The 27,425-nt window shown below is 32.1% G+C and overlaps 1 protein-coding gene across 1 annotated transcript; it reads left to right on the forward strand.

Annotated features, from left to right (window-relative positions):
* Positions 1 to 230: 230 nt before the first annotated feature.
* Positions 231 to 7,352, forward strand: LOC132756251 (uncharacterized). The gene is made up of 3 exons (XM_060747270.1): positions 231 to 361; positions 5,144 to 5,470; positions 7,078 to 7,352. Exons 1-3 carry the CDS (start codon positions 313 to 315, stop codon positions 7,245 to 7,247), a joined length of 546 nt encoding a protein of 181 aa, XP_060603253.1. The 5' UTR covers positions 231 to 312; the 3' UTR covers positions 7,248 to 7,352.
* Positions 7,353 to 27,425: the final 20,073 nt, after the last annotated feature.

Raw genomic sequence — 27,425 nt, forward strand, 5'->3', positions numbered from 1 at the left:
CTAAATTAGTTTTTATACTTAAAAATAACCCATTTTCATCCAATCATGTATACCTCATGTATAAATTGAATCATACGGTTTTCCCTTCACTTTTTCAGCCAATCGCTGGCCATGTTACAATGCGATACAATGACCTGAATTCTCCGTTTGATTGAAATGTTTCGCTTTCGTTTTTTTATCGCGAAAACTTATATTACAACCACAGAGATCTCAAAGAATTGTATAAACATTTTAAAAAAAAAGCTAAGTGCTAAAAATAGAATACACCATTTTGCTTTGTAGTTATTATACACTTAATGTACGATATCATACATGGATAAGTTTATACTTTGTTGTTTTCTCTTGATTTGTCCAGTCTTTGGTAAGTTAATTACATAGTTCTATATATTCACAGGAATAACATGTCAATATTGAACAATATATAAACAAAATGAAATGAATTAATGATTTTGAGAGGTCTACATTTAAATTAAATCACACATATATATTCTATATTTACCTCCATGATTAAACCGAGTTTTATTTTATATCTTGAACCAGTACAATCAATAAGTCTCAATATTTCGACTGTAAGACCGACCAATATTACATAGATGTCAGAGAATTTCCAGGACCTTACAACAGGGTCTTTTCAAATACTACGAAAAAAAAAGTTCGGCATACAAAAACTCCTGTTCTTATTTGAAAATGCACTAATTTATTTGCGTTGTAAAGTGTATTATAAATAATTATGTCTTTTCATATTTATCTGTTTAAGGGTCATATAGTTCATATTAACCTGACAACCTGACAAACACTTGTGTTATAGTTTGTGTTGATGTTGTCAAGCTAGGGGTTCAAATATGATTATCAGAGGAACATGAGACTCTACTTGCAAGTGATATACAAACAGTGGCTAAATTTGGTTACAAGAAACCATAAACTTGGCAACTGATTAATATGCTATTCATCTTTTGCTGAGAAGTAAAGATAATAAATCTCTTATAGCTAAATGGCTGCTGAATAATTTCCTTGCACGATGGCTGACTTAACACTTATTATAAAAAACCTCGTGCACTAGATATTTTTCGAGCAAAAAGTGCAACAAGACAAAATATATTCTTGTAAAATGCAACCTTGAAGACAAATCACATTAGATATATCATGTAAATGGAAAAACCCTGAGTCATGCACCCCCTAAAGATGTTGCTGATATATACAACAAAACAAAAGCAGTTATATCTGGCAAGGTTTGTATGATTTCCTTTATTGGCTGTGTTTGTGCCATTGGTCAACTAATTCCATCATTCTTTGTTTTCCCAGCTGTAAGATTGCTAGATAACTTGATTGATGATTCCAGTCCAGGGGCTGATCGAACCCTGACGTACAATGGTTAGTCTAACAGATCTTCTGCAAATATATGCAGTATCATCTCCTAAAATATCTATCTTCTAAAGATAAAAATGCTCATATTCTAGTCCTTTATGATGGACATACGTCTCATGTATCACTGGGTCTTATTGAATAGGAAAAATGCCGAAAAAATGTATTTGTGTTGCCATCCCAGTGTTCTCAACTGCCTTAGCAATTTGATATCAGTTGTTTCGTCGGTCCTTTTCAAATGACTTGGAATGCTGCTTGTCACAAAGACTTACGTGAAACTGGAGGCTGTGAAAATGTAAGGTACACTCTAAGCAAAGAAGTAGGAGATAAGCCTATCTGAGAATGACCATTATTGATAACAAAAAAAAAAGAAAAAAGAAAAAGAAAAAAAAACATAAAACAATGAGAACAGAAACTCAAAATCAAATGTGTCAGAAACAAAACCCAACAAAACACCAAACGGGAATTAATAGTGAAAATCCCCGTGCCAAGCACATCTGGTTTAAAAACATTAAGGAAAACAATAGAGGACAGCTTAAGTTCTGATGAGAAAATAACAGGTGACGAAAAGTGTATCGTTTGTATGAGATTCAGTATACGAGGCCATTTATTTTCATTGTGCGATTATCTATCTGGAGTAAGTGTTCTCAGATGTGATGACACATTCCTGTACCCAACCTGTGAGAAATGTGAAATAATTGAATAAAACAATAAAATTGATAATGTACAATGGTTTAATGTGTTAGAACAGTTAAAATGTTTAAAACAGTCTATATGTACCAGTTTATACAGTGTAAGATTGGTACAATATTGTTGATGTCACGCTTTTTATTTTGTGCCAAATTTGAGGCGTACCTTGGCTTATTTTGAGTATACGCCGACTTATTGTTTTGACTTATATCAAATATAGCTCTGTGCTATACTAAAAATCTATAGTTATGAAAGTAACATCAAGTACATAAGAGAAATTGCACGGAGTCTAGCGTGTACACTGATTTAAATAGTGATTTACTTCCGTGTATCAGAAAAAAACTAAACATAGCCAGGTGTATCTATTGTTATGAAGATGGGTTTAAAAAGTTTTTTCCTTGTTATTTTTCTTTTGTTTCACCATAACTTAACATTAGATATACTAGTATTAAAGGAAAATATAATATAAAATGATCTGTAACAAAACAGCTTAAATGTCTTAGTGTAACAATGAGTTATCGTGTTCATATCTAAAATGTAGTATCTTGTGCATGATCTCTAGGTCCTTTAAAAATAAGTATTTCTAAATGTGCATTATGTCAATGTTAAAGAAAATAATTTACAACTTTAACAGTTTTTTTTCTAAACTCTTTTATTTCAATTCTCATTCGAATTGTGTTAGTAAGTTCAGTTCGTTGTTAAATGCCTAACGCACATAAAGCATGTTGGTATAATAAGACTGTACTATAATACAATGATATGTCTATCAAAGTGTAAATGGTAATTTTCTATTCACATCTAATCTGCACGGGCGGATACAGATGGGGGACGGGCGGTGACATGACGGTGGGAAATTTTGACAAAAACAACAGAAACCAATGCGACAGGCGATAAATGCATGCTTTGAATATTGGGTCAGCGTCTTGTATACGTGATGAAATGTAATTGATGTCTCTTATAGCTCGAAAAAACAATTAGACAGCGTGTGTTTACATTAATTTTGATCTATTTATGAACAAAACTAAAAAATAAATACCTTTTGACAAAATAATGAAACTATCAAATCCGAAAAATCATGATTAAATCATGATGTTTTTAAATTCCTTATACAGCCGATAAACAAATAGCCGCCATACAGTGCGAAATCTGATTGGCTAATTCAAACGCAAGCGTTTAACTGAGTCAGAAGATTCTAACGGAATATTTTAACGAAATAATTGCCCATGCACCGTCAGTGTGTTGGAATATATTTTTCCGTTCAAAAATTTGGATCAATCTGTGAAGCACCTTACTTGACCAGTATGGCCGATAGACAAATTTATTATCACCGTTCCTGGACGACGATATATAAAATTAACAAAATTTGAACAGTTCTACGTGTACACCGCGTGCCTTTAGCCAATCAAAGCGAATAATTCAATATCACATGATAACAAAATGGACGTCAAAAAACTTCAATAAGGAATGCTTAAATGGACTCGCCCAACCGCCATGTTTTGTCGGGTTACTTATTCGTACAACTGAAAAATACCATTATCAATGTACGAACTGAGTACTAGTCTTCAGTCTCTTGCAGGATAAACACAGCAAGTTGCAATATTTTGTGCTACATGCCATTTTTGATAAGAAAATATAGTCTTAATAAGAGTATATTTTTTTTCCAAAACTGGCACTAAAAGAAAAAAAAACTTCATAAATGCTTTTTTTCCGGGCGAGTTTAATACTATGAGCGTTTTTATTGCATCATACCCATAAAATATAGCAGAACAGTCATAGTCATAGTTCAGAAAAAAATCGCAAAGCAGTCGACGGAGTATAGACTATAAATTCCATTTATAGAATATTCACAGACATCATTTTTAATGTGTAGCAAGTAACTGTTGTTAATTACGAAAGAAGCTTATTATTTTTGCCGATTGATGCACTGATTAAGTAGCGCATGTAGTCTAACTAATTGTACTACGCGTTTAGTTATTGTGATATTTTTCTTATGGGCAATATCTCCTACTTTCTGACCCAGAACAAAAATATCTCAGAATCTAACTGAGCACGTCTAGAACGGAATGGTTGATTTAATCAAGTATATTTGTTGGCTTTATGTGTTGACCACACAAAATAAAGGTATTTGGTAAGGAATGAAATATTATTTCTATATTCATGGGTGAACGGCGATTAAAGCATTTTTGGAAATGCTAATACTTGTTCTAAATTGATAAGTACATTGTTTGAGAGTTTTTGTTTATGATTGAGCATGAAATTGAAAGAAAAGAAGATATGCTTTTGAATAAAGCTTGAAAGACAAGACACTTGACATTTTTAAAAAAAAATTTATGATGCTCTATGCGTTTATGAGCAATAACTATTAGACTTCAGGCTTGACCGACATAAACTATAACAAGCATGTATCGTCTGATATATTGAACTAACTTCTTTCATATTTTTATACTACTTTTGCTCGTGTGTTTTAGTTGTGTTTATTGAATAAAGAATAAATTTAATGCATGTGAACGGGTTTGGTGGGAGGTGTGTCCCCTCTCGTAGACTGATAAAATTTTGAAATCTGTTGAGATGACTTTCTAAGGCTGTTTACGATATACCTTTTAGATGATTTAATACCTCTTTGTGTAATGTTAAGTTTTCAAGTAAACATGTATACAAAATAAAATTTGTCAAGAACGGACTACTCACCAGTGACGCGCTTGAAATTATCTTTATAAGTCGATGTACCAAAATTAATGTGTGATTTGCAATGCTGCCTTTATTTATATATATTTTGGTAAAGACTATACTATTTTTAAAAAACATCTTTTTAAAAGGAATATCTAAAATTCTTTCGGATTAGGGATCAAAATTGAAAGTTGTTTTTCAATTTCAAACTGTACATTCCGTTCCCCTGGCTATTTTTCTTGGCATTGGTGTTTTTTTTAAATTTAATAATGATTAAATAAACGATAACTTTTTTCCATTTGCTTTATTTTATCATTCACTTAATAAAGTATCTTTATACGCTTGCTTTATGTATATTGTTCACGTTTATGACTTTCCTCCTTACACATTGATATATCTATGATATGTTGTTGTTTAAATTCAGGTTCAAATGTTGATATATTGGTACCAGACAGCCTTGCTAATGAAAATTCATGTGAATGTGGCAGAGATCTAACATTACCTTGCAAGTTCAAGAATAAAACATTTGCCATTGCTTGGATGAATCTAAACGACATTTCACCGATTGCTCAGTGTGTACGTAACAGATGTGACATTAACCCGAAATACATTGATCAATACAATATATCATACGATGAGACAAATCACATCTTCAACTTGACAATTATTAAGTTAACCTTGAAAGACAATGGAAGAAAGTTGGTGTGTTCAGATGGAACCAGTACTGATTCACAGCTTATAAGGGTCAAAGGTGAGCATAACCTTTTTATTTACACAACAGTCTCTTTTTCTCATTCATTATTAATAAGAATATTCGCTTATCTACGTGCGTTAGTTTTGTCATTAGACACACACTCACGCACGCACACACGCACGTACGCGCACATACATTTTTATGAAAAATTACATACTTATTTATCTTTTTCCTTATATATTTATGTATGAGATCTGTGCCTGATTACGTAACTCGGTTACTTATAAACGTGACTAAAATTGAAATTTAAAACCTTAATAGGGAGAAAATGCAACTGTATATATATATAATGCAAAAAGTATATATAATGTACATACAAATACATAACAAACAAAATATTTTTACACTAAGGAAAAGGATGAGAATGAAAGACAAGTCTTATAGAATTCTTCTCCTTAGAACGTTTTACATTTTTTTTTATTATAAATGTCAAGGATTTTAATGAAATGCAGTTGATATGTATGAATAAAGAACCTGTGAAATCATTTTTTTATCTGTGTGACGTAAACAAGGGTTATGCAGAAGTTTCTTCAGTTTTTTTATAGCATAAATAGTTTGATTTTACTTTTTTACCGTCTGTCTGTTCTTTTGTCAGTCCGTCACAAAATTCTTTCGAACTACTTTTTATAAACAACTGGTGCAATTACATCCAAATTTTACAGGAATGATTAGTACCAAGTCTAGTTGTTCAGGTTGTCAGCACAATTTGGTTCAATGATTTTTGTTCGAGCTCTATAATAATTTTAATTTTTAAAGTTTGTCCGGACTACTCCTCTTTTAACACTCATGCAATTTTAATGAAGCTTCACAGGATTGATCTATAGCTCAAGTCCTTACGCATATTTTTCGGGTGTTTGGCTGAGTTATGGCCCTTCAATAAAAAAAGTATTCTGTGTGTGTTGCAGTTATCGAAAGCTTGTCTCGACTTCTTCTCAAAAACTACTGGTGCATTTTCATCCAAACTTTACTGAAATGATTAGTACCAAGTCTAGTTGTGTATAGTATTGGCTTTTTATGATTCAATTTATTTTGTTGCAGTTATGTCTTATGTCCCTTTAATTATTTTTATTTCTTAAAGTTTGTCCGAACAACTCCTCTTATACCACTAATGTAATTTCAGTGAAACTTCTCAGAATTGATTGGTAGGTCAAGTATTTGCGCATATTACACTGGTTATCTGCTTGAATAATTTATGGCTGAGTTATGGCCCTTAAATGAAAAGGGTGTCCGGACTACTCCTCTTATACCATTAATTCAATTTCAAATTGATCGATAGCTCAAATTCTTGTGCATATTGCACTGTAGGTTTTTAGGATGAATGATTTTTTTGCTGAGTTATACACATATGATTACTAACAGTTTTTGTTAAGTTGTAAAGCCTTGTTTAAGCAATTTTAAGATCGACTGTATTGCTTCAATTAGATTATTTACATCGCCAGTCAAATTAAATACAAAATTGTTGAAAAGATGATATATTGTACCAGTAGCATGAATAGTAACTATGATTCTTAGACATATTAATTAATAAGCTAGTATTATAATGAAATTAGTTTACTTTTGATATGATCCTTTCAATGTCTGAATGTGTTTGATATTTGTTACAGATAACGAGCCTCTGCTTTTAGAAAATACAACAAATGGGACCATACAGGCTATCTCTGGCTGTATTTCCAATGACGCTAATGTTTCGTTTAAATGGATAAAGATATGTGTATGTTCCTCCTCATATCATAATATTTCAATGTCAATATTGACGTCAGAGTTTTTTATGTAGTTTATATTCATCATCCGTGATTGTGACAACTTTATCTGGGATGGTATATTCTACGTTAACAGAATGGATCCGATTTACTAAGAATTGACAAGTTAACAGTAAGCTGTAGTGTAGTACACCCATCTAAGCGAAATCTCAATCAAGAACAAAATAAGTGTTAATAAAAGTCAACACATTTAATGAATACGAATTATGTTTATACATATAGCTTAATATATGTTTATCAATTTATCACATCAATAAATAATATCAAATGTTCATACGTAGATAACTTTAACACTTTTATCTTATAAGCGTGGATTGCCAGAACTTGAATGGAAAGCGAACGAGTACGAAATATTCCAAATCGTATTGACTAAGTGAAAGTGAAGCTTTCTATCTAGGCAAATATGCCCGATTACCTCTGTAGTTACATATTTAAATGACCAGTTACTTAGTTAAATGAATATTTCCTGTTCCATAAAGGATGAAATGTGAAGTTAAATTTATATACATTATCATTAGACAGAATAAAACTTACTATAAATATAGTATCTACCCCTTAGAGAAAAACAAGTGTTGCCTGTCAAAATGCAGGTGTATTAAGTACATCTCGAATTTGAATGTTTTCTAAAATTGAAATATTTGAATTTACAAAAACTTAGTTCTATTACACAACAAAGAGTTAGTGCAATTCTAAATTTACTATGTCATCGATGACTGTTTAGATAGTAATACGATTGTTATATTTCAATGAAAACTTTAAGTTGTATAAGTTAACAGGTAAATCATGAAAAACAATAAGTTTCTTCTTTTTGGACCCTCGTTATTTCAGTTATCTTGTTCTTGTAAAGCCATTTAAAAATATGCATCGATGAACTTTATAAAGTTTAGCCTAAAGTATTTTAAATTTGGCCATGGTAGGCGACCTTCAGAGTATCTTAAGTTTGACCGTTTAATGCCCTTTTCCCGGATGCTCTGCACAACTGGATACCGGAGGGTCGGATAGAGATGGGTATTGTGTGTTGTTAGAATGCTGCTCTTTCTTTTTGAACATTACCCTACAAATGTCAAATGCTCGTGATTATGGCTAGTTTTATAACGGTATGTTTGAATGATCTATTTTGGCACGTGTGGAATGTCTAAAGTTCTATTGGCTTCAAATTAAAATTTGTTGGAGACATCAATTTCTGTAATAGTAAGTAGTATCTCACTCTATGCATTTATGTTTTGATAATGTGTAATCAGAAAGCACGAATGTGCCGACTGATCGTAGTCCGTACTGGACGAGTTGGTGAAATCAATTGTCGCAAGTAGGCTAAGGATTTATATAGTTTTTTTATTGCAAAATTAAGTGAATATCCATATGAAAAACTATCATAATTATGTAACAGATATTCAGGACAGTCATGTAAAATCGTTCATTCATTGTAGGCACGTAGCGAGCACGAGACAGAAATCACCCCCACAATTCAAAACGCAAGTATAACAAGTTGTTTCAATGATTCGGATTGCGGCAATGATCAACAAATGCAGTACTCCGAGGTTATTTCCGCCAAGGCTAGTAACAATGGAAATTACTTTCTGAAAATTGTTGCGGATTATGGTAACGAACAAAAAGAGTCATATTATACCGTTGGAAGATACATGCTTGAAGATATTATTGAAGGTAATATTGACTTCCTATAGATTGTTGTGCAATTCAAGTCTTTTTTTGTTTAATAATTGATGTCGTTGAGTATCGTAAAGAACTATAATGATTGAACAAGGCTCTTGTCTCAAAGTTGAGAAAATGTTTAATTAATTTATGTTGTGAAAACTGCCCTTTTATCAGTTAAACTACAAAAAATATTAGTTAATCGCAACAATTTACTTGCAAATATTTTAATCGTACTTTGACTGAAGTACCATTACTAGAAGAAATCATGTTTCATTCAAGTATCGATGGCCGCAAGCTTAGATAAATAGGGAGAGCATAGGATTTGAAATCCAGACGCCGCTGGTTTGATTTTCGAGGAGGCAAAATTCTCCATGACAATAGATCTCGAACAGATCTCGAACGTTGAGTGCAATGGCCATTTGTCTAGCTCACTAGTATTCGATCTCTTGCGGATACATTGTTAAGTTATTCAGGAAATCCGATTAGGTGGACTTACCCAAGATAAATAGCATACAAACTAGCTACTCAAATTACGAATCATGCCCTTTATAATATTAAATAATGCTTGAGTTGGCAGTTAAAACGCATATAACAATACTTGAAGACCGTTTAACACAAGGCAAGGGAAACGATTTAATATTGTTTTTACAGATGAAGAAAGAAGTAATACTGTTTTTGTGGTTGCAGTACTTCTTGTTGACTTGTTGATTCTTACAGCAGCTGTATATTTAAGTTACCTACGTAGTAAAGAAAAGTAAGTTTGCTCAATGGATGTTTTAAAAATTAATTAATGTAATACTTATTCTATTTGATATAATCAATAGGGTATAAAGGTAAAGACTATTCATTTGATAACAACAAAATGTTTTGAAAACTAATGTCATAGCAAACGGTTTAGCTTAATTATTTTTATTTTGTTAAATGTCCGTATTTCTTATTCCTGATCCCTTCTCAATCAAGTTACGCACGCACGCGATAAACTACTGTATTCAAAATGATCATTTTACTTAAAATGTATTCTTTTCCGTAGACGTGTTTTATATTCTCATCAAAATATTTTGATAGTATTTTGAAACTATTCAAACTTATTTGTTTATCATTATTTGAAATTAGAAATATAGAATTTAATATGTAATCACTTTTTTGCTGCTACAATAGGATATTTAGAAATGTTTCTTAACAAAAAGGAACTTAAATGTGCCAGAGGATATGGAAAAGTGAAAGCAAGAAGAAAAATGTTAGAAAAAATACATAAAGGATTTTAAATAAGTGTATGTTCAATGCTGAATAAAGGAACGAGTTTAATAATAATATATAATGCGAGCCTCAGATTTTATTCAGCTATGCGATTATAATATTTTTTTTATCTATCTACAAACTATAAGTGGTTACAATATATGTTGTGTCATGAAAAGCTGGCAGTTTAATAAGCACACCTGTTACAAAGTGACAAGGTGTGCTTTTTTGATCACAATTCGTGCCGTGAATTTTTACTGAAACGACATCTCCTCATAAACAACTGAGCCTATTTTATCCAAATTTCACAGAGATGTTGTTCAAAGAAATTATGTCCATGCAGAACTCTGGTTGTCATGGCAACCAAAAGAAAAAACTTAAAAAATTAAAAAGAATAACCAACGAGCTAGAGCTTAGATATTTTGCATGAAACATCTTCTAGCAAGTGTCTACCAAGTTTGTTCAAATAAAAGCCCTGGGGTCAAAATTTGCCTCGTCCCGTTGGTCATCGATTTTTCTAATATGTATATAGTAAAAATTAAAAATATTCTTTTAAATTATCCAAATAGCTAGAGCTTAGATATAAAGCATGAAACATCTTCTAGTGAGTGTCTACCAAGTTTTATTAAATAAAAGCCCTGGGTTAAAATTGGCTCCATCCCAGGGAACTGTTAATTTTCCTTATATGTATATTGTCAAAAACTTAAATATATTCTTTTGAAAAACCCAAAGAGCTAGAGCTGATATATTAAGCATGAAGCATCTTCTAATGGTTCAAATAAAACCCCAAAATGGCCCGCCCTGGGGATCATTGTTTTGACATATATGTTTATAGTAAAAACTTAAAAATCGTCTTTAAAAAAAAACATAAAAAAGTTTGAGCTTAGATAATAAGCATGAAACATCTTCTTGTGAGTGTCTACCAAGTTTGTGCAATTAAAAGCCCTTGGGTCAAAATTGGCCCCGCCCCAAGGGGCTGTTGGTTTTCCTTTTTATGTATATAGAATTTAAAAAAATCTTCTTTTAAAAAACCCGAAGAGCTAGAGCTAATATATTTAGCATGAAACATCTTCTTGTAGGTGTCTACCAAGTTTAAATAAAAGCCCTGAAGTCAAAATTGGCCCTGTCCCGTCGGTCATTGATTGTCCTAATAAATGAATAGTAAAAGCTCTAAATATCATTTTTAAAAAAGCCACAAAGATCTAGAGCTTAGATATTACGCATGAACAATCTTCTTATGGGTGTTTACCAAGTCTGTTCTAATAAGAGCCCTGGGTTCAAAATTGGCCCGCCAAAATGATTTATTGATTTACCTTATATGTATATTGTAAAAACTTGAAAAAAATCTTCTTTAAAAAACACTAAAGAGCTAGAGTTTAAAATATTAGGCAATAAACATCTTCTATTGAGTGTCTACCAATATTGTTCAAATAAAAGCATTGATTTTCCTTATATGTACACATCTTTTGGAACTGTTGTTTTCACTTAGCAATAGCAACCAGTAATGTTTTTACAAATGCACTATTTCAGATACAAATATAAACTTTGTGATATCAGTTTAAGACTAAATTTTTATATCTGCTTTTGTTTAAAGTTTACAATATTACTTTTTCCTTGTCATGGAGTGTTTCTATATTCAGGTGAGCGATTATAGGGCCATCATGACTCTCTTGTTTTAAGAAAAGACCAACTTTACTGTTCCGAGCTTTACGGTAACGCGTGTACCTGCTAGATAGTGATAGTTTGAAAAACTTTCGCCGATAGTATTACAAAATTATGGGAAATTGACACATCGCAACTTTCCATATTACAAGATAACGATAAAAGCCGAGGAATTCTGATTGAAGACGGATGCGTACACTTGTCGCCTGCGCACTTGTATGGGAACCATAATAGGACAGGGAACCAGAATTAATGGGAGCAGTGCCTAAAATACCGAATGGCAGTTTTAAACGGAAAATATAAAATAAACAAAGCACAGAAGGCGCTGAATTTGTTTGGGTCTCAGAATGTCAGAAAGGTGAAGATTGTTGGATTATAAACCATTTGTTTTTGTATAGTGCCACCAATGCTTTCCGGTGTTTTAACTGTAGTAAATTGGCTATAAGACTAATTGCAACACTGATATTCAATTCAAGGTTTTTTTTTAGTTAAACAAAAAAATAGTTACCTTAACTGGGAATTGAACAGCAGACATCTCGATTCCTAAGCGAATGTGCAAACTCCTCGGCCACGCTGAAATAATATGTTAACGTCCTGAAGAAAAAGCATATTATTCTAAATTAGAGTTTGTAACTCTTCTTATTTCGACGCTAAACCTGTTGTTTAGCACAGATGTAAATAATCATGGAGCTTACTATAAGCATGTATATCTATAAATAATAAAGCAATAGTAGAAATCTTCGACCATTCGGGAACTATTTTGCATGAAAATTAATGCGCATGTCATTTGACAATCTTTACGCAGTGATCTCCCCCTGAATTTTTCGGCGTTAGTGTACATATAAAGGGAAATAATCACTTCAAAAAAGCGGACTACTTTCGGCATTTGCAATTAACAGCATCAGGGTCTGAAATTTCGCTACCATTATTTGTTTGGCATGACATCCCAAACAAATAAAAATGACCGATTATTTTTAACCGACCTTCCCCGTTCATAGGATTTGCCTAATTTCATTTTACCCGAACTATAATCTGGTTCCCTGTCGTATAATGGTTCCCATCTATGTTCTCTGACAGGTGGATTCAATTTAGATATCATATAATACATGAAATGGCCGTACATTGTGTGTGGTTGTGTTGAGTGCAGCCGAAAGTGTGGCATTCTCGGTGCATTGAAAGCCGCCGATGTGTTCAAACTATAATGTACAATAATTTCTGTCAAAGAGCTCGCTTTTACGCTTTGCCTTATTCATATAAAAATCTTTTAAGTTTATTGTCACACAAAATGAATGCTCTCTCCGCTATTTTAGCGCTTGCTCAACGCGATTTACATTAATTTAATTAATCTTCAGGAAAGAAAGCCTAGAATTTCCAAAACATGATGAGGAAGAGGAAGTGGTAAGTTCTGCCGGAAGACTTTTAAGTAACTTCCACTGCTCAGTTCAAGATATGTCCAACGAAGAAGACCTGATTGCTAAAATGCATCCCTCATTTGACAATAATCCTGTACATGCTGTACTCGAAATTGATAATTTACATGTAAAACACCTTAAACTTACATGTAATGGAAATAGTCTCAGTCAGATTAAAGATCAACTTAAAAAAGAAACACAAAAAGAAAGAAACGAAGAAGAAATTATGCTTGAAAATGATGAATCAAATGGCATGTCTGTAAACGAACCTACAGTAAATGACCTATCTCTAAGTGAAGTTGTGCAAGAAACAAATCTGTCATCTAAAGAACAAACCGTCAATGATTTTTATCCAGATATAGATGAGCTCAAAAATTATGAAAAACAAAATGACTTGCTTGCTCAACAAATTGATTTGGATATCATTTCGATGAGGAAAATGATTTTTTTGCGAAGTAATCTACAGTTTACACGGCCATTGCCTAGGTTTGGATTTGCCCGAAATCGAAAGAGAAAAAAAACTGTCATCTAAAGAAAATCCAAGGAAATCTTAAACAGATGCTTATGCATATGATGCAAATAAACTATATATAATTACGTATGTACTTATTCTTTTATACGAGTATGATTATGCCAACTTTTCTTTACATAGTATAATGTGTAAAATGTTTGAACATAGTTTTATACAGTTTCCATCTTTTATTATATCACTGCATACCTATGTTGATCCCGTTGTTTTTAGTACATCACCATGGAAACAGAAACCTCAACAGTGATGAAAGGTAGGCCAAATGTTAATTTAGCGGGAAATTTGACCAGTTTAAAGATGAACCTCATTAATGGTTAAGCAGATATATTTATTACGGTCATGTAGTGAAATTTAAAGAATCTGATTTAGGTAATATGTTTAGATTATAAGTTCAGCATTTAATTGTTGTTTTTCTTTTTCATTAATTTTATAATATGAGGTCAAAATGATATTAAAACATTAATAAGAACATTTTTTCTTCAATTTGGTAAAAGCAATCTTAAGTGAGAAAATGTAGTCTTTCTTTTGTGGCAAAATACAAATACATAACATTAGCAAGTTCTCTAATGATTTTTTCATTTTCACAAGACATTAAATTATAAAACATTAGTACATTAATTTTGTAGTCTGACAATTTACAATATGTACAATTTATGAACTTAATCCTTAAGACATAGTTACAAGGACACATTAATACAAAATGGTACAAATGTTCCAAATAAAACACTCACAAAAAGGGCTATTCCTATATTCTACAGTGATGTTATAATATCTACATTTCTTTTTCACCATTAGACTATGAGCTGAACTATGATGCCTTGCCATACAGGTTCTAAATTTTTCAGTATCCATGTCATTCATGTATTTCTCATTTACATATTTTGTTTATTTAGTATTTAACACTTTTTTCCATATAACGAACTTTTCTCAATCTTAAATACTGTTACTTTCAACAAAATTCTGAACCTTCTTGTTCCACCCCGAAATTTCGACATAAAACGGTTAAACTACTGTAGAAATGTGTTTTTTTCTTGAATAAGCAGGTTATCTTTAAAATTGTAAAATATTATAAGTAATGGGCAGGTCTCATGAAATAAGTGCTAACCGGTATCAACTTTACAATTCCTATAACTCTACCCTTCTTATTCACAGAACTCTTCTTTTTCTACGTCCATGGGTTTCTTCTCATGGCAGTAGTTATACCTACTTTGTCTGGGGAATGATTGGAACGAAGACCTAACTACAAAACATAATCACACATGTATGTCAATACATTCTACATGCATAAAAATACAAACACCACAATCTTCATACAAAAGTCCGTGTCTTGATCCTTTCAAAAACTTCTTCAGAAATTCTTAATACATATACATGTATTATATTTAAAACAAGACATCAATAAAGCAAATTACTTCTTAGAATCTTTAGCCTATCAAGTAATGAAAATAGATAATCATTTTTCCCCTTTAAGCGTTTAATTATTTTTGCTATATTAGAACTAATTCATTTTATTTTATATAAATATTTTTTGTATTTTTTGTTTCGTAAAAACTAGTATTGTCTTATGTAAGAGGTTCAAACGTCAATCCCACTTTTCAACAAAGTGCCTACCACTACCATAACCAACGTCATTATGATTCAATATGCTATACTGAAGACAATCACTGACATTTTAAAAGTACTAAATAGTACTTTTTATCTTTTTCAGTACTACTCAGTACTTGTGATATTCATCATATTTTTTCAGTACTACACATTACTTGAACATTTATCATTAATATTTTTCAGTACTACTCAGTACTTGAATATTCATCATATTTTTCAGTACTACTCAGTACTTGAATATTTATCATTAATCTTTTTCAGTACTACTCAGTTCTTGAATATTTATCATTATTTTTTTCAGTACTACTCAGTACTTGTGATATTTTTCAGTACTACTCAGTACTTGTAAATGGTTTTCATTATTCTTTGCCTGTACTATTTAGTACATGTGTTTTTATTAAAAGTACATTTCTGAACATTATGGTACTACTCAGTACATATGTTAAGTTATATTTTCAAGTACTTTTCAGTGAACTTATTTCCGTTTATTTCATGTTTATTTCTTACGAACTTCTGAGTACCAATTTGTAAGAATATTATTAATGTCCTATGTCATTTACTATGTGTACATGTAATACAATTTAAGTTTGAACACATATATTTTTTTATGCAATTTGTACTATAGAAAGAACTTTTTATCATTAGGTTTTTAATGTATCTTTCATCAAGTTCCATGACGGAGCATGGCTTTTCCGGAGCCAGGGGAAGTTGTCACAAAGATATTTTACCAAACAAAGAGATTATATACTTTTTTTATAATCTGTCAAGTAATCATGTTAGTGTACCTGTTGTTACAGGAAAACTTTTATCAATAGTTTTCAACATATTATTTTATGTTTGTAGTTTAAGGACAAATAAATCTTAATTCTCTATAAGACAGTTAATATTACATTCATTATTCTATTTATCACCATGTCTTCATTTGTTGTTAAGGTGAAATGCTTGACTACGAATTCATATAAAGTGTGTTGTTACACAGTGCCATTCTGTTAACATTAAACACTGGAAACTTATTTTACTATTCTTCATTTTTCAAGGTAAGCATTTCATATATTTATCATTGTCAATTTTTTCTGTAACTTTGTGCAATGATTTTTAATAATTCTTAAACAATTCTTTAAAAAGTTATTTTTATCAATAACTTCTCACTGAGCGATTTTCCCCGCACTTTCATGTATTTTCATTATATTCTTAAGTTTAATTTAAATGTTTATTTTATATTTTGTAAATTATCACTTCTTTCTAGTATTTGTCACTTGCATTATTATGTTTAAGCTCATAAAGTGTAATGTTCTTTTAGTTCTTTTCATAATATTATTCACATACATTTTGTTCTCATAATTATTCATTATTTTTCTCATGTTTGTATTCATCCTTTCATTAGACCATTCTGTTAACAACATTAAACACTGGAAATGTATTTTAATATTCTTTCTTCATTTTTCAAGCCATAAATCTACACAGTTGGTGAATAATTCTCAAGAGTAACTGGCCAAAAACCTCTCACTCTGAAGAAGCCCTCGCTGAAAACACGTCTCACGCTTTAAGAACCTTGCTGAAAATATCTATATACATGTTAAATATATCGTCATACATCAATGATTGACTGAATAACATGCACGAACTTTAATTAAGATACATGTTATAGAATTTAATTAAAATGGAATATGCACGTATCGTATTACATGTATGTTTTATTATGCCTACATGTGACAGAGATCAGCTTAAAAAATACATGTTTAAAATTGAACAATTTTATGATATTTTTTTAAATTGATTTAAGTTACGTTGGGAAAGTTTAATATCGTTTTTGCTTTGATTTTTTGTTGTTTTTTGTTGTTGTTATATATAAGCAAATGCGCTGCGCACAATTTATTTATATTATAGCATACACATGTAAAGTATAAGTATATGTTAATTGTGCCTATAGTGATAAAATAAATACTGCATATTCATAGTATTAGTAAATGTTCTGTTTGTCTGCATTTGTTACCGACCTGCTTTGACAAGTTAATGTTTATATGTTTCAATATATCCTTGAGTTGATAAAATAGATACTGCCCATGTATTAGTATATGCTTAATTAAGCCTGCATGCTTTCAAAGGTTCATGCTTATGAGACAATTTTAATACATAATATAGTACGTGAAATAAATACTGCAAATTTAAATTATTAGTATATGTTTAATTAGTCGACAGCTTTAACAAGTTTATGTTTATAAGAAATATTTTAATGCATTATTAGATATATTTTTCTGAATTATTTTTTTGAACTGTTTCGCTGTAGTGGATCTTAAGATAAATAAACGTTATTAAAATGAAAATTTGCAGTAAATTAAAAAGCACATGTATATTTCATATCAGTTAAATATTTGAATCGGAATATTGATTTTTAAGTGAATATTGAACAGTTTGTGAATGCATAATAATTATGCAATATGTTTCAAACGAATTTTAGTTAGCACGTTGGTGCGAACTTTGGAAATGTCTAAAATTGGTTCAATATTGTATATTTTTCTTTTTCTTAAAATGTCTTTTTTCCATAGAACTTTTTACAAGCTCAATTCTTTTTGGTGTCTTTGGATTTTTTCCAATATTAATTCAAGTACACACACTATTTCTGATACCTGGGTTAGAAATAAGTAAAACGTGTAGTAAAAGTTTCTTCGTCGTCTCATATGATTTGTAATAATATAACAAAGAACCATATGTTGTCCTATTCCACATTTTTCACAATGTTATAATTATGCTACTTATGTTTATTCTTTTCTCTTTTTGTTCTGTCTGTTTTCCTCTATCTTTTCATTCAATTGGAGCGTACTGCGACTGTCATACTGAATTATTTCTGATTATGGATCTTTACTTCTTGACGACCGTCTTAAGACATTTATTGCGTGAGCAAAGAATAACATAATGATCGTAAATGAAACCAAGCCCGTCGTCATGAAAGTTTTCAGCCTCAGATCTAGATGGCGTTTGACTTTATCGTTTATTTGTTTTTTTTTCTATACTGTCTTTGGTTTAATTGCTGAAATATATCCCATCGATTCCATCAATACGGTGCCTTACAGGCATACATACAGCAAACGTAGATGTCCGTTATCCGATAAACAAATGTCAAATGTGTTGTTTTCCTACTTCGTCATATATACGGTTTTCTTTCCTACAACAAGACTGCTTGTTTTTCTAATTATATTAGTCAGTTTATCTGGAGAAGTTCATCCAAACCCAGAACCTTGGTCAACAAGGTCAAGTTCTACCTCTTCCATATCCTCAACGGACACAATGGATTTATCTATGTACCTGTCATTTATGCATTACAATGTACAAAGTATAAAAAACAAACTTGACGACATATTTGCTGAATTCAAGGACTTTGATTCTTTTGTTTTCTGAAACCTGGCTGAACGATTCAATTGATTCCTCAACTCTCTCGCTTAATTCCTTTCAAGTTCCAGAAAGAAGAGACAGACTTGGTGACAGCCATGGTGGTGTACTCTAATATGTAAAACATAATATTCACTACAAGCGTAGACATGATGTAGAAATCCCTGGTGTCGAGTCTATCTGGATTGAACTTGTTACAGCTCGAGACACATACTTTTTGGAGTATTCTACAGACCTCCCAATACAAGAGCTCTTGCTGTGGATACATGCATTAAGGACATCGTCATAACTGGTGATTTCAATATAAACATACAGAATCCAGTCTTAGTGCTCAGCAAAAATAAAAACCTTGTGTCAACAGTTCTCTCTTTCTCAATGCATACAAGACACAACTCACTTTACAGAACATTCATTTTCTCTCATTGATCTTATACTTACATCAAATCCTTCTCTCATTATTTACTCAGGAGTAAGTGACCCTTGTTTTGATCAAACAATACGTTATCATTTCCTTCTATATGGTTTTCTTACTCTTAAGAAACCTAAGTTGGCGTCTTTTAAACGACATATCTGGCTGTTTGACAAAGGAAATAATCAGCTCCTTAGAGATAAAGTTGCAGCTGTCAACTGGGAAGAACTGAAAGACACAAACATTGATACATATGCCAATAATATTTCTGATGTCATTTTAAAATGTTCGAAATCTTGTATTCCAAATAAACAAATAACAGTTCGTCCAAGTGACCCTCCATGGTTAATATCACACATAAAATTCCAAATAAGATGTAGACGCAGAGCATACAGAAAAGCGAAACGAACAAACAATGCAGCTGACTGGACAAAATTTAGATCTCTGCGTAATCAATTAATTTCAGATATAAGAAAGGCCAAAGATGATCACATCCAAAAACTTGCTGCAAACCTTCAAACTACATCTAGGCCAACTATGTCTTGTTGGTCTTGTCTAAAATCTTTTATAAAATCATCAAATGGCTCTTCAACAATACCGCCGTTGCAAGACGGTGACGATCTATTTGAAGATGAACAGTGTAAAGCTAATATTCTTAACAATTATTTTCGTGATCAAACCATTTTATATTAAAACCCTACACAGATTATTGAAGAAGAAGAGCTTTCACCTCATAAATTAGATTCAATTGTTACGTCAGCAACCGAAGTAGAGTCACTATTACAAACGCTTACTTTAGGTAAAGCATCGGGCCCTGATAGAATTAACAACATGGTTCTTAAAGAACTTTCCAAAGAATTGTCTATTCCTTTTTCAGATCTATTCAATCAGTCTCTTCGTACATCTAGATGTCCTCAAGCGTGGAAAGCAGCCAATGTCACTCCAATTTTCATATCCGGAGATCGATCTTTACCTGGGAATTACCGTCCTGTATCTCTTTTATGTACAACAGGGAAGGTCTTTGAAAGAATTATTTTTGAATACATTTATAACTATCTTCTATCACATAACCTTTTAACACCTTTTCAGTCAGGTTATGTCCCCGGCGATTCAACCGTAAATCAGAATCCTTTCTTGTATGATTTCTTTACTGAGGCAATTGACTCCGGAAAAGAGGTCCGAGCAGTATTTTGCGACATCAGCAAAGCTTTTGATAAGATTTGGCAGCAAGGCCTCTTATATAATTTGAAAAGTTTCGGTATTAAAGGAAATCTTATAGGTTGGTTCTCCTCTTATCTGTCGAACAGAAAACAAAGGGTTGTTGTTCAAGGTGCAACATCAAGGTGGAATTTTATCAGAGCAGGTGTACCTCAAGGGTCGATCTTGGACCCCCTTTTTTCTCATTTTTATCAATAATATTGTTGTATTATTGTATACGCATGTTCGCTGATGATACCAGTCTTTACATTACAGTCGAAGATCCAGTAAGTGCTGCCGAAACTTTGAACGGTGACTTACAAACAATATCAAGATGGGCCTCAAAGTGGCTAGTGAAATTCAATCCTAAGAAAACAGAATCTCTAATCATTTCTCGTAAACCAAACTACCCAAATCATTATCGCGTATCTATGAACAATGTTGAATTAGGTCTTATTTTTGCATAATCATATTGATTATGTACTTGGAAAAGCTTATCAGCGCATGAATATAATGCGGAAGCTTAAGTTCACTCTTGACCGACAATCGCTACAAACTATATACATTTCATTTATTCGGCCAATATTAGAATATGGTGATATAAATTTTGACAATTGTACACTCGAGCAAAAAAACGCACTTGAAGAAAATGTCCAGTATGAGGCTGCCTGTATTGTTACAGGTGCAACTAAACTAGTCTCTTTGCAAAAGCTTCTTGATGAAGTTGGTTGGGACACTTTAGAATCCAGACGTCAGAAACATAAGCTACTCCTTTTCTACAAAATGAAGTCCAACCTAACGCCATCTTATCTTTCAGATTTATGTCTGCCATTAGTTGATAACGAAAATTCTCTCCTCCGTAACCGTGAAGATCTTAGAACACCAAGAGCTAGAACATCGCTGTACTATGACTCATTTCTCCCTGCAACAACTAGAGCCTTTAATGAACTTCCTATACCTCTTAGAAAGGCAGCAACAGTTTCAACTTTTAAGAAAGAATTGTTTAAACAAACAAAAACTGTACCGCAATACTTCTACTTAAACATTAAAATCAAATTATTCACGCCCGTATTCGTACAAATTGTAGCTTACTTGCAGATGACCTATTTTCCAAAAATATCATCCCATCACCTCTTTGGACCTGTGGATTACGCGAAACAGCCTCTCACTTCTTCTTGCATTGTAGGCAGTATGATAATATCAGTTAAAACCATTATTTCAGGAAACACATCTTTATCAGTTGGAGAGAATGAAGGTATATTCAAAGCTGTTCACACTTATATTGAAAAGTCTCAACGTTTTGACTGATCTGAAAAGGTCCATCATCTTTATGAATGTGTCATTCTGCAGCTCGCCCAATTCTATAGCTTCACACTTCTTAATATCTTTAAATTTTCTCATATTTTCTTCTTTACTCGGATCTCTTTCCTAATTTAAACTTTTTTACACTTCTTTATTTTTTTCTCACGATTTTTTTTCGATTGTTTTGTTCTAATTTTGTTTTATTTTCCTAATAATAATAATGTTAATATATTTTATCTTATTGGATGTAACAATTTATTAAATCATCTGTATCGCCAAAATATGTACCGATGTCTAGCTAGAAGTGGAGAGAATTACAATAAGCTTTGAGCTTCCAGTTTAATCCACTTTATCATGATTTTGTATAAATTGTGTGTTTGATGTGAATATTGTAACTTGATGAAAAAATAAATATGTTTAAACCAACTACATGTGTGTATGTGTATGCCACATTTAAAAAAAATGACTAAGAAAGATCACAGACACATACTTGAATAGATCTCAAAATGTTAGAATCAAATTATCATTCATATGTTAGGCAGAAAAAATGTGTTTCCGGTTACCCGACCGACCCTACTTTTCAGCACCGACCCTAAGATTTTTTTTATTGAAGTTCGGACGTTTCAAAAATGGCTATTTCCCCACCTGGAAAAGTGCAGTCAAGCTGAAAAAAAATCACCTCTACCTGAAAAAATCACTTACAATGGCTTGTTTGCCATTAAAGCCACTGACCTCCAGATGGTAAAATAAAAAAAATGAAATAAAATTTCAAGTAAATGGTAAGTACAGATCAAGTTAGGTTTATTGTATAAATCCATCATTACGGTTACCTTAATTAAAAAAAGAATGTTGAAAAAAGCGTTAATATATCGGGTTTTCTTTTCCACAATCTACTACGTTACTAACGCAGTAGCCAATATAAATAGAAGATAATTAATTTAACGCGGTCACGTGTGTGTCACAGCAGTGATCCGGAAAAATCCAGGTATCCGGTATGTCCGGGATCGTTTATCAAGTAGGCCTCTATCACATTTCAAGCTAAAGGTTAAATCGATAATTTGGTCATCATATACAGTGAAAACCCTCAATTTAGACCACCATCGGGACTGGACCAAAGTGGTCTTAATTTTGGGGTGGTCTTAATGGTGAATATTCTTATCAATGCCTACACTCTTTTTGACTATGGTCTATTTTAGTCATTTTGTATGAACAAACAATACATTTATTTTCTAATTCGCTTGTTCCAACGAAAATACATTATTTATTCTCGTTAAAAGCTATTAAGCATAATAAACAACGAGACAAAATTAGGATTGGCCAATTGCATTGCTTTTATTATATCAGAAATACAGAAATAAATTCAAATATAAATCATTAATTGAACTTTGCCTCTGCTCACTCCATACTCGAATGAAAGCATCACCTGTTAAATATAACAGAACATGAATAACCATCAAAATCAGCTTCTTTTTCTTTAAAACAATAACCTGATATGAAACCAGTGTACTCAATCAAATTGTAGGGGTGGGAGGGATGGGATGGGGAAATAAACATGCGAATAAAGCAATGCAATTACCTCGAGTGATTTTAAAATACCTTTCGATACTTTATATAGAAATCTGATACGCTTAGTTGATGCACGAAAATATCGTGCAACACAATCTTTACACAATTACTATATATTACATCATAACTTAATAGCTCTACCAAAAATAAATACATTTATTTTGTAATTCGCTTGCTCAAACGAAAATAAATTATTTATTCTCGTTAAAAGCTATTAAGCATAATAAACAATGAGACAAAATTAGGATTGGCCAATTGCATTGCTTTTATTATATCGAGCAAAAACAAAGAACGGGAACATAGTTAATTAACTTTAATATTGAAAAAGTTATCTATAAATTGTTCTATGAAAGCTTTAAACAATGTCACTGAAATAATTTACAAATCAAACCGTTGCAAATCAAATATTCATTTATATACCTAAATGTTTTGACACTGAAAGAAGTTTACTAAATTCATCTTTAATATAACCATCTTTAGCCTTTTCGGACCGCCAACGGCCATGTCTCTTAAACAAACAGTCCGGAATTCCGAAGTTAGCCGCAGCTGTAGCACCACCGGACCTAAGGCTATGAATCCCAATTTTTTTCTTATCTAAACCAATCTCAGAAAACATGTTAAGTACAATTTCTCTAACCCTAGTTTATGACAAATGATTAACTCTTTTTAATTTATAAGTATTTGTTGATTAACAGTAAGACACTGAACGGAAAATAAAATCGTTCGAACTATCTGTGATATTACTCATATCTTTTTATTTCTCTTACAAAGACACCGGGCATGTAAGCTATAATACAGTTTTTACCTTCATGATATATGTCCGTTTTGCTTGACCTTATACAGATACAAACATGATCCTGAAAAAACTGAAGATCTGATCGTCTTAGGTCAATTAACTCAGAGAATCGTAAAAAACCTGCATAAGCTACAAAACACATACATAAATTTCTGAAATACATTAAATTTGAATCTTCACCTCCAAACTTGTCCATAAGTTTATTTAACATTAAAGGAGTTACAGGTTCTTTTTTCGACACAGAATGTCCCAAAATCCGGTTTGCTGCTTCCCTGACTGATTTAACCCAAGTAGAATCACAAGGATTAGAACTAAAACCAGCCAAATCATGAGCCCATTTTACTGAATAATAAACTTCATCAACTGAAGTTGGAGAATTTGATCTCTGAATAACTGAAATGAGATATAAAGCCAAATTCAAATCACTAGCTGGTATAGATTCGACACCGTGTTCCCGTGCCCAAAAACACCATTTTCCGAAAATCCTTTGATACTTTTTCACAGTGATAGAAGCTTTAGATTTCAATATGAAATTTGGTAATTCAGCAGCCAAGGAAGTCAACTCCGGATCTTGAAAATAAACTGTATTGAGCTTTCATGCGATCAGATCGGTAAAATGTATAAAAAGAAAGACAATAAAAAAGTGCGTGCAAATAAAAACTATGTTAACAAAATTTGTAACTAAAAGTACACTGATATACACAAATTTTAAACAATATTAGCCGTGCAAAAATGTTCAGTCAACCTGTCTATGACTTTTCCTTTTCCAACAATTATGCCAACCTGTCTATGGCATAAATCAATCTATAAACACAAACTATTACAACTGCCAACCTGTCTATGGCAAAACACATAAAAGAAAGAAAACAATCTTTCAAAAATTAACTTCTGATAATGCATTCATGCAACGATTTACCGATATAAACAGTCACGAAAAATCACTGCAATTGAAGAAAACATGTAATACTTCAAATTATCCCGTTTTAAATACAATACTATCCAATAAAGTTAAAACTCAAAACTGACAGCTAAAATCTTACTGTTAAATTTGTCTGAACCAAAAATAGTATTCTTATTAAGATATTGTATAAATATGTTCTGATCTTTCGAAAAAAGGAGCATGTCCGCGATATACGGTTTAACTTGACTGTTATCTCCCGTTAACATAGGCCACAAAGGTGCTGAAGGCCAATAAGGTGCTATCAAAGTCCCCGATGCTTTACAAGCCAACAGAAAATTTATAACTCTGGGAACTAAAGCTACAGGAGGCACTAACCAGTTATTTTCATAAGCCCAATTTACAGAAAACGCGTCAACTTTCTCAGTGCCCGGAACCCAAACTAAACTGTTAAAACGAACAATTTTCCGATTATAATGGTTCGCGAAACGATCTACTGTATGAGGTCCCCACATTAAATCAATGAAATAAAAAAACTCTCCTGAAACGCCCCAGTCATCAACATCACATAGTTTACTATAATAATCAGCCAAAGCATTATATTCTCTGGGAATCCATGTCATATGTAAAGAAATCTGATTCAAATATATCTAAAGCTATCCTGTGTAAATCTAATTTCGTACCCCCCCCCCCATCAACAATATGAACACAATTCTGATTATCGGTGCACCACCTCATAGTAAAACCCGCTATAAAAAGGTAAAAAGCTTTTTAAGGAAAATAAAATAGCAGTTAACTCGCGCCATGTAGAACTGGTGTCCATTTCGGACTGAGACCAATTCCTATGACAAATTTTATCGCTATTACCTTCAATATAAGCAGCGCAGGCTATTTGGATTGCATCAGAATAGACAGTTACGGACTCAATACCAGTACTGAACAAACGTCTGGTTGGTTTACTAATTATTTTCTTTTTCCAGAATTTGATTTCTCGAATAGCTACCTCAAACTGGCTAATATCTAAAACAGAGTCCCATCCCTCATTTCTAGATCCAATAACATGATGCAAATGTTTTGTCATTAATTTGCAAATATTACCTATAACAGGCATAAATGAAATAATTTTCCACGTGCACTTTGCTATTTCTCGTGCACTTAAAAGAGGAATTTTCGCACAACATACGTCAATATAATCGGACACATTACATATCCGCCTATCCGGAATTTCAAGCAAGCTATCTTTTAAATTGCCATTCAAGAATTTGTACTGGTTCTAAAACGCATTTGTTCAAATTAATAAAAAAAACCCGACCTAATCAAAACTTACTTCACAAACATGACGTCATTCTTAGCCAATTGACGTGTTTTATTTACACTCCAGCCATCATCTAAAAATAGTACAAAAAATAAACCATTTTCCCTGATATGCTTAACAATTGACCGTAAACACGTTGTCCAGATTAATGGAGCCGATGTCAGTCCAAAAGGTAAAACAGTGAAAACTCAATACTTTGTTTAAGAAATAATATATCCCAAACAGTGATTTTATCGCTAAATAACATCACTGTTTGGAGTTCGGATGCGAAGAATTATATCACGAGGGTGTAGCCCGAGTGATATAATGATCCGCATCCGAACGACAAACAGTGATGTTATCAAGCGATAAAATCACTGATTTTGGATATAATTATTTCGATTCTAACACGACGTTAACAAATAAATGTTGCGGTACTTAATAGTTTAGCAAAATTGCGCCTGATTTGTTTCCGAGCTTATTGTCAGCGCGTCGGATTTTTAGTGGTTACGGCACGTGTGTAATGACTACGTCACATGTCTAAATATAGAACGTCAAACTGTGCATCTGTTGCATAATAACACACACTTTCTGTTCTTCTATGTTCAATAGGGAAAAATGCGGGTCGTGTTAGAATAAACCGTTTTCAATCCACGAAAATCCTAAAAATGTTTGCTGAGATGGAGCTATATGTTTATGGTCATATGCTGAGGTTACATCAAATTTGTACATGAAGCCTCCAGGATACAAATATTCAAAAGCGACTGACCAGTTCTCGAACTTAAAATGTTCTTTCCAAACATACCTATTCATAACGCTTAAGTCAAGAATAAGACGTTTTTTGCCATAACTATTGAGCGACACTGACAACGGATTAACTAAATAAGGAATAAAAGGAACTTCTGAAACACAACCAGAATGAATTAAATCAGCGATAGCACACGAAACAAAATCACAATGTTCAAAAGCAGACTTGTTGTTTTTGAGAAAATAACTAACAGAGGTTTCATAAAATGGAATAATATAGCCGTTTTGAACTACATCAATTACATAGTCAGAAGCTTTTAAAATATTTTTCCAAAATTCAACATGAGATCGTAACCTACCCTTAACAGACTGATTTTTGCTATGAGAAAAATTCATTTTGTATTCAAAATACTTACTTTGTGCTAAAATAATGTCCTCTAAAACACAGTTTTTGTTCTGCAAAAGACAATCATTTGAAAAATACTCATCTTTACAATAA

The sequence above is a fragment of the Ruditapes philippinarum genome, unplaced genomic scaffold, assembly GCF_026571515.1.
Source record: "Ruditapes philippinarum isolate M1 unplaced genomic scaffold, ASM2657151v2 ctg4711_1_1_1_1, whole genome shotgun sequence".
NCBI lineage: Eukaryota > Metazoa > Mollusca > Bivalvia > Venerida > Veneridae > Ruditapes > Ruditapes philippinarum.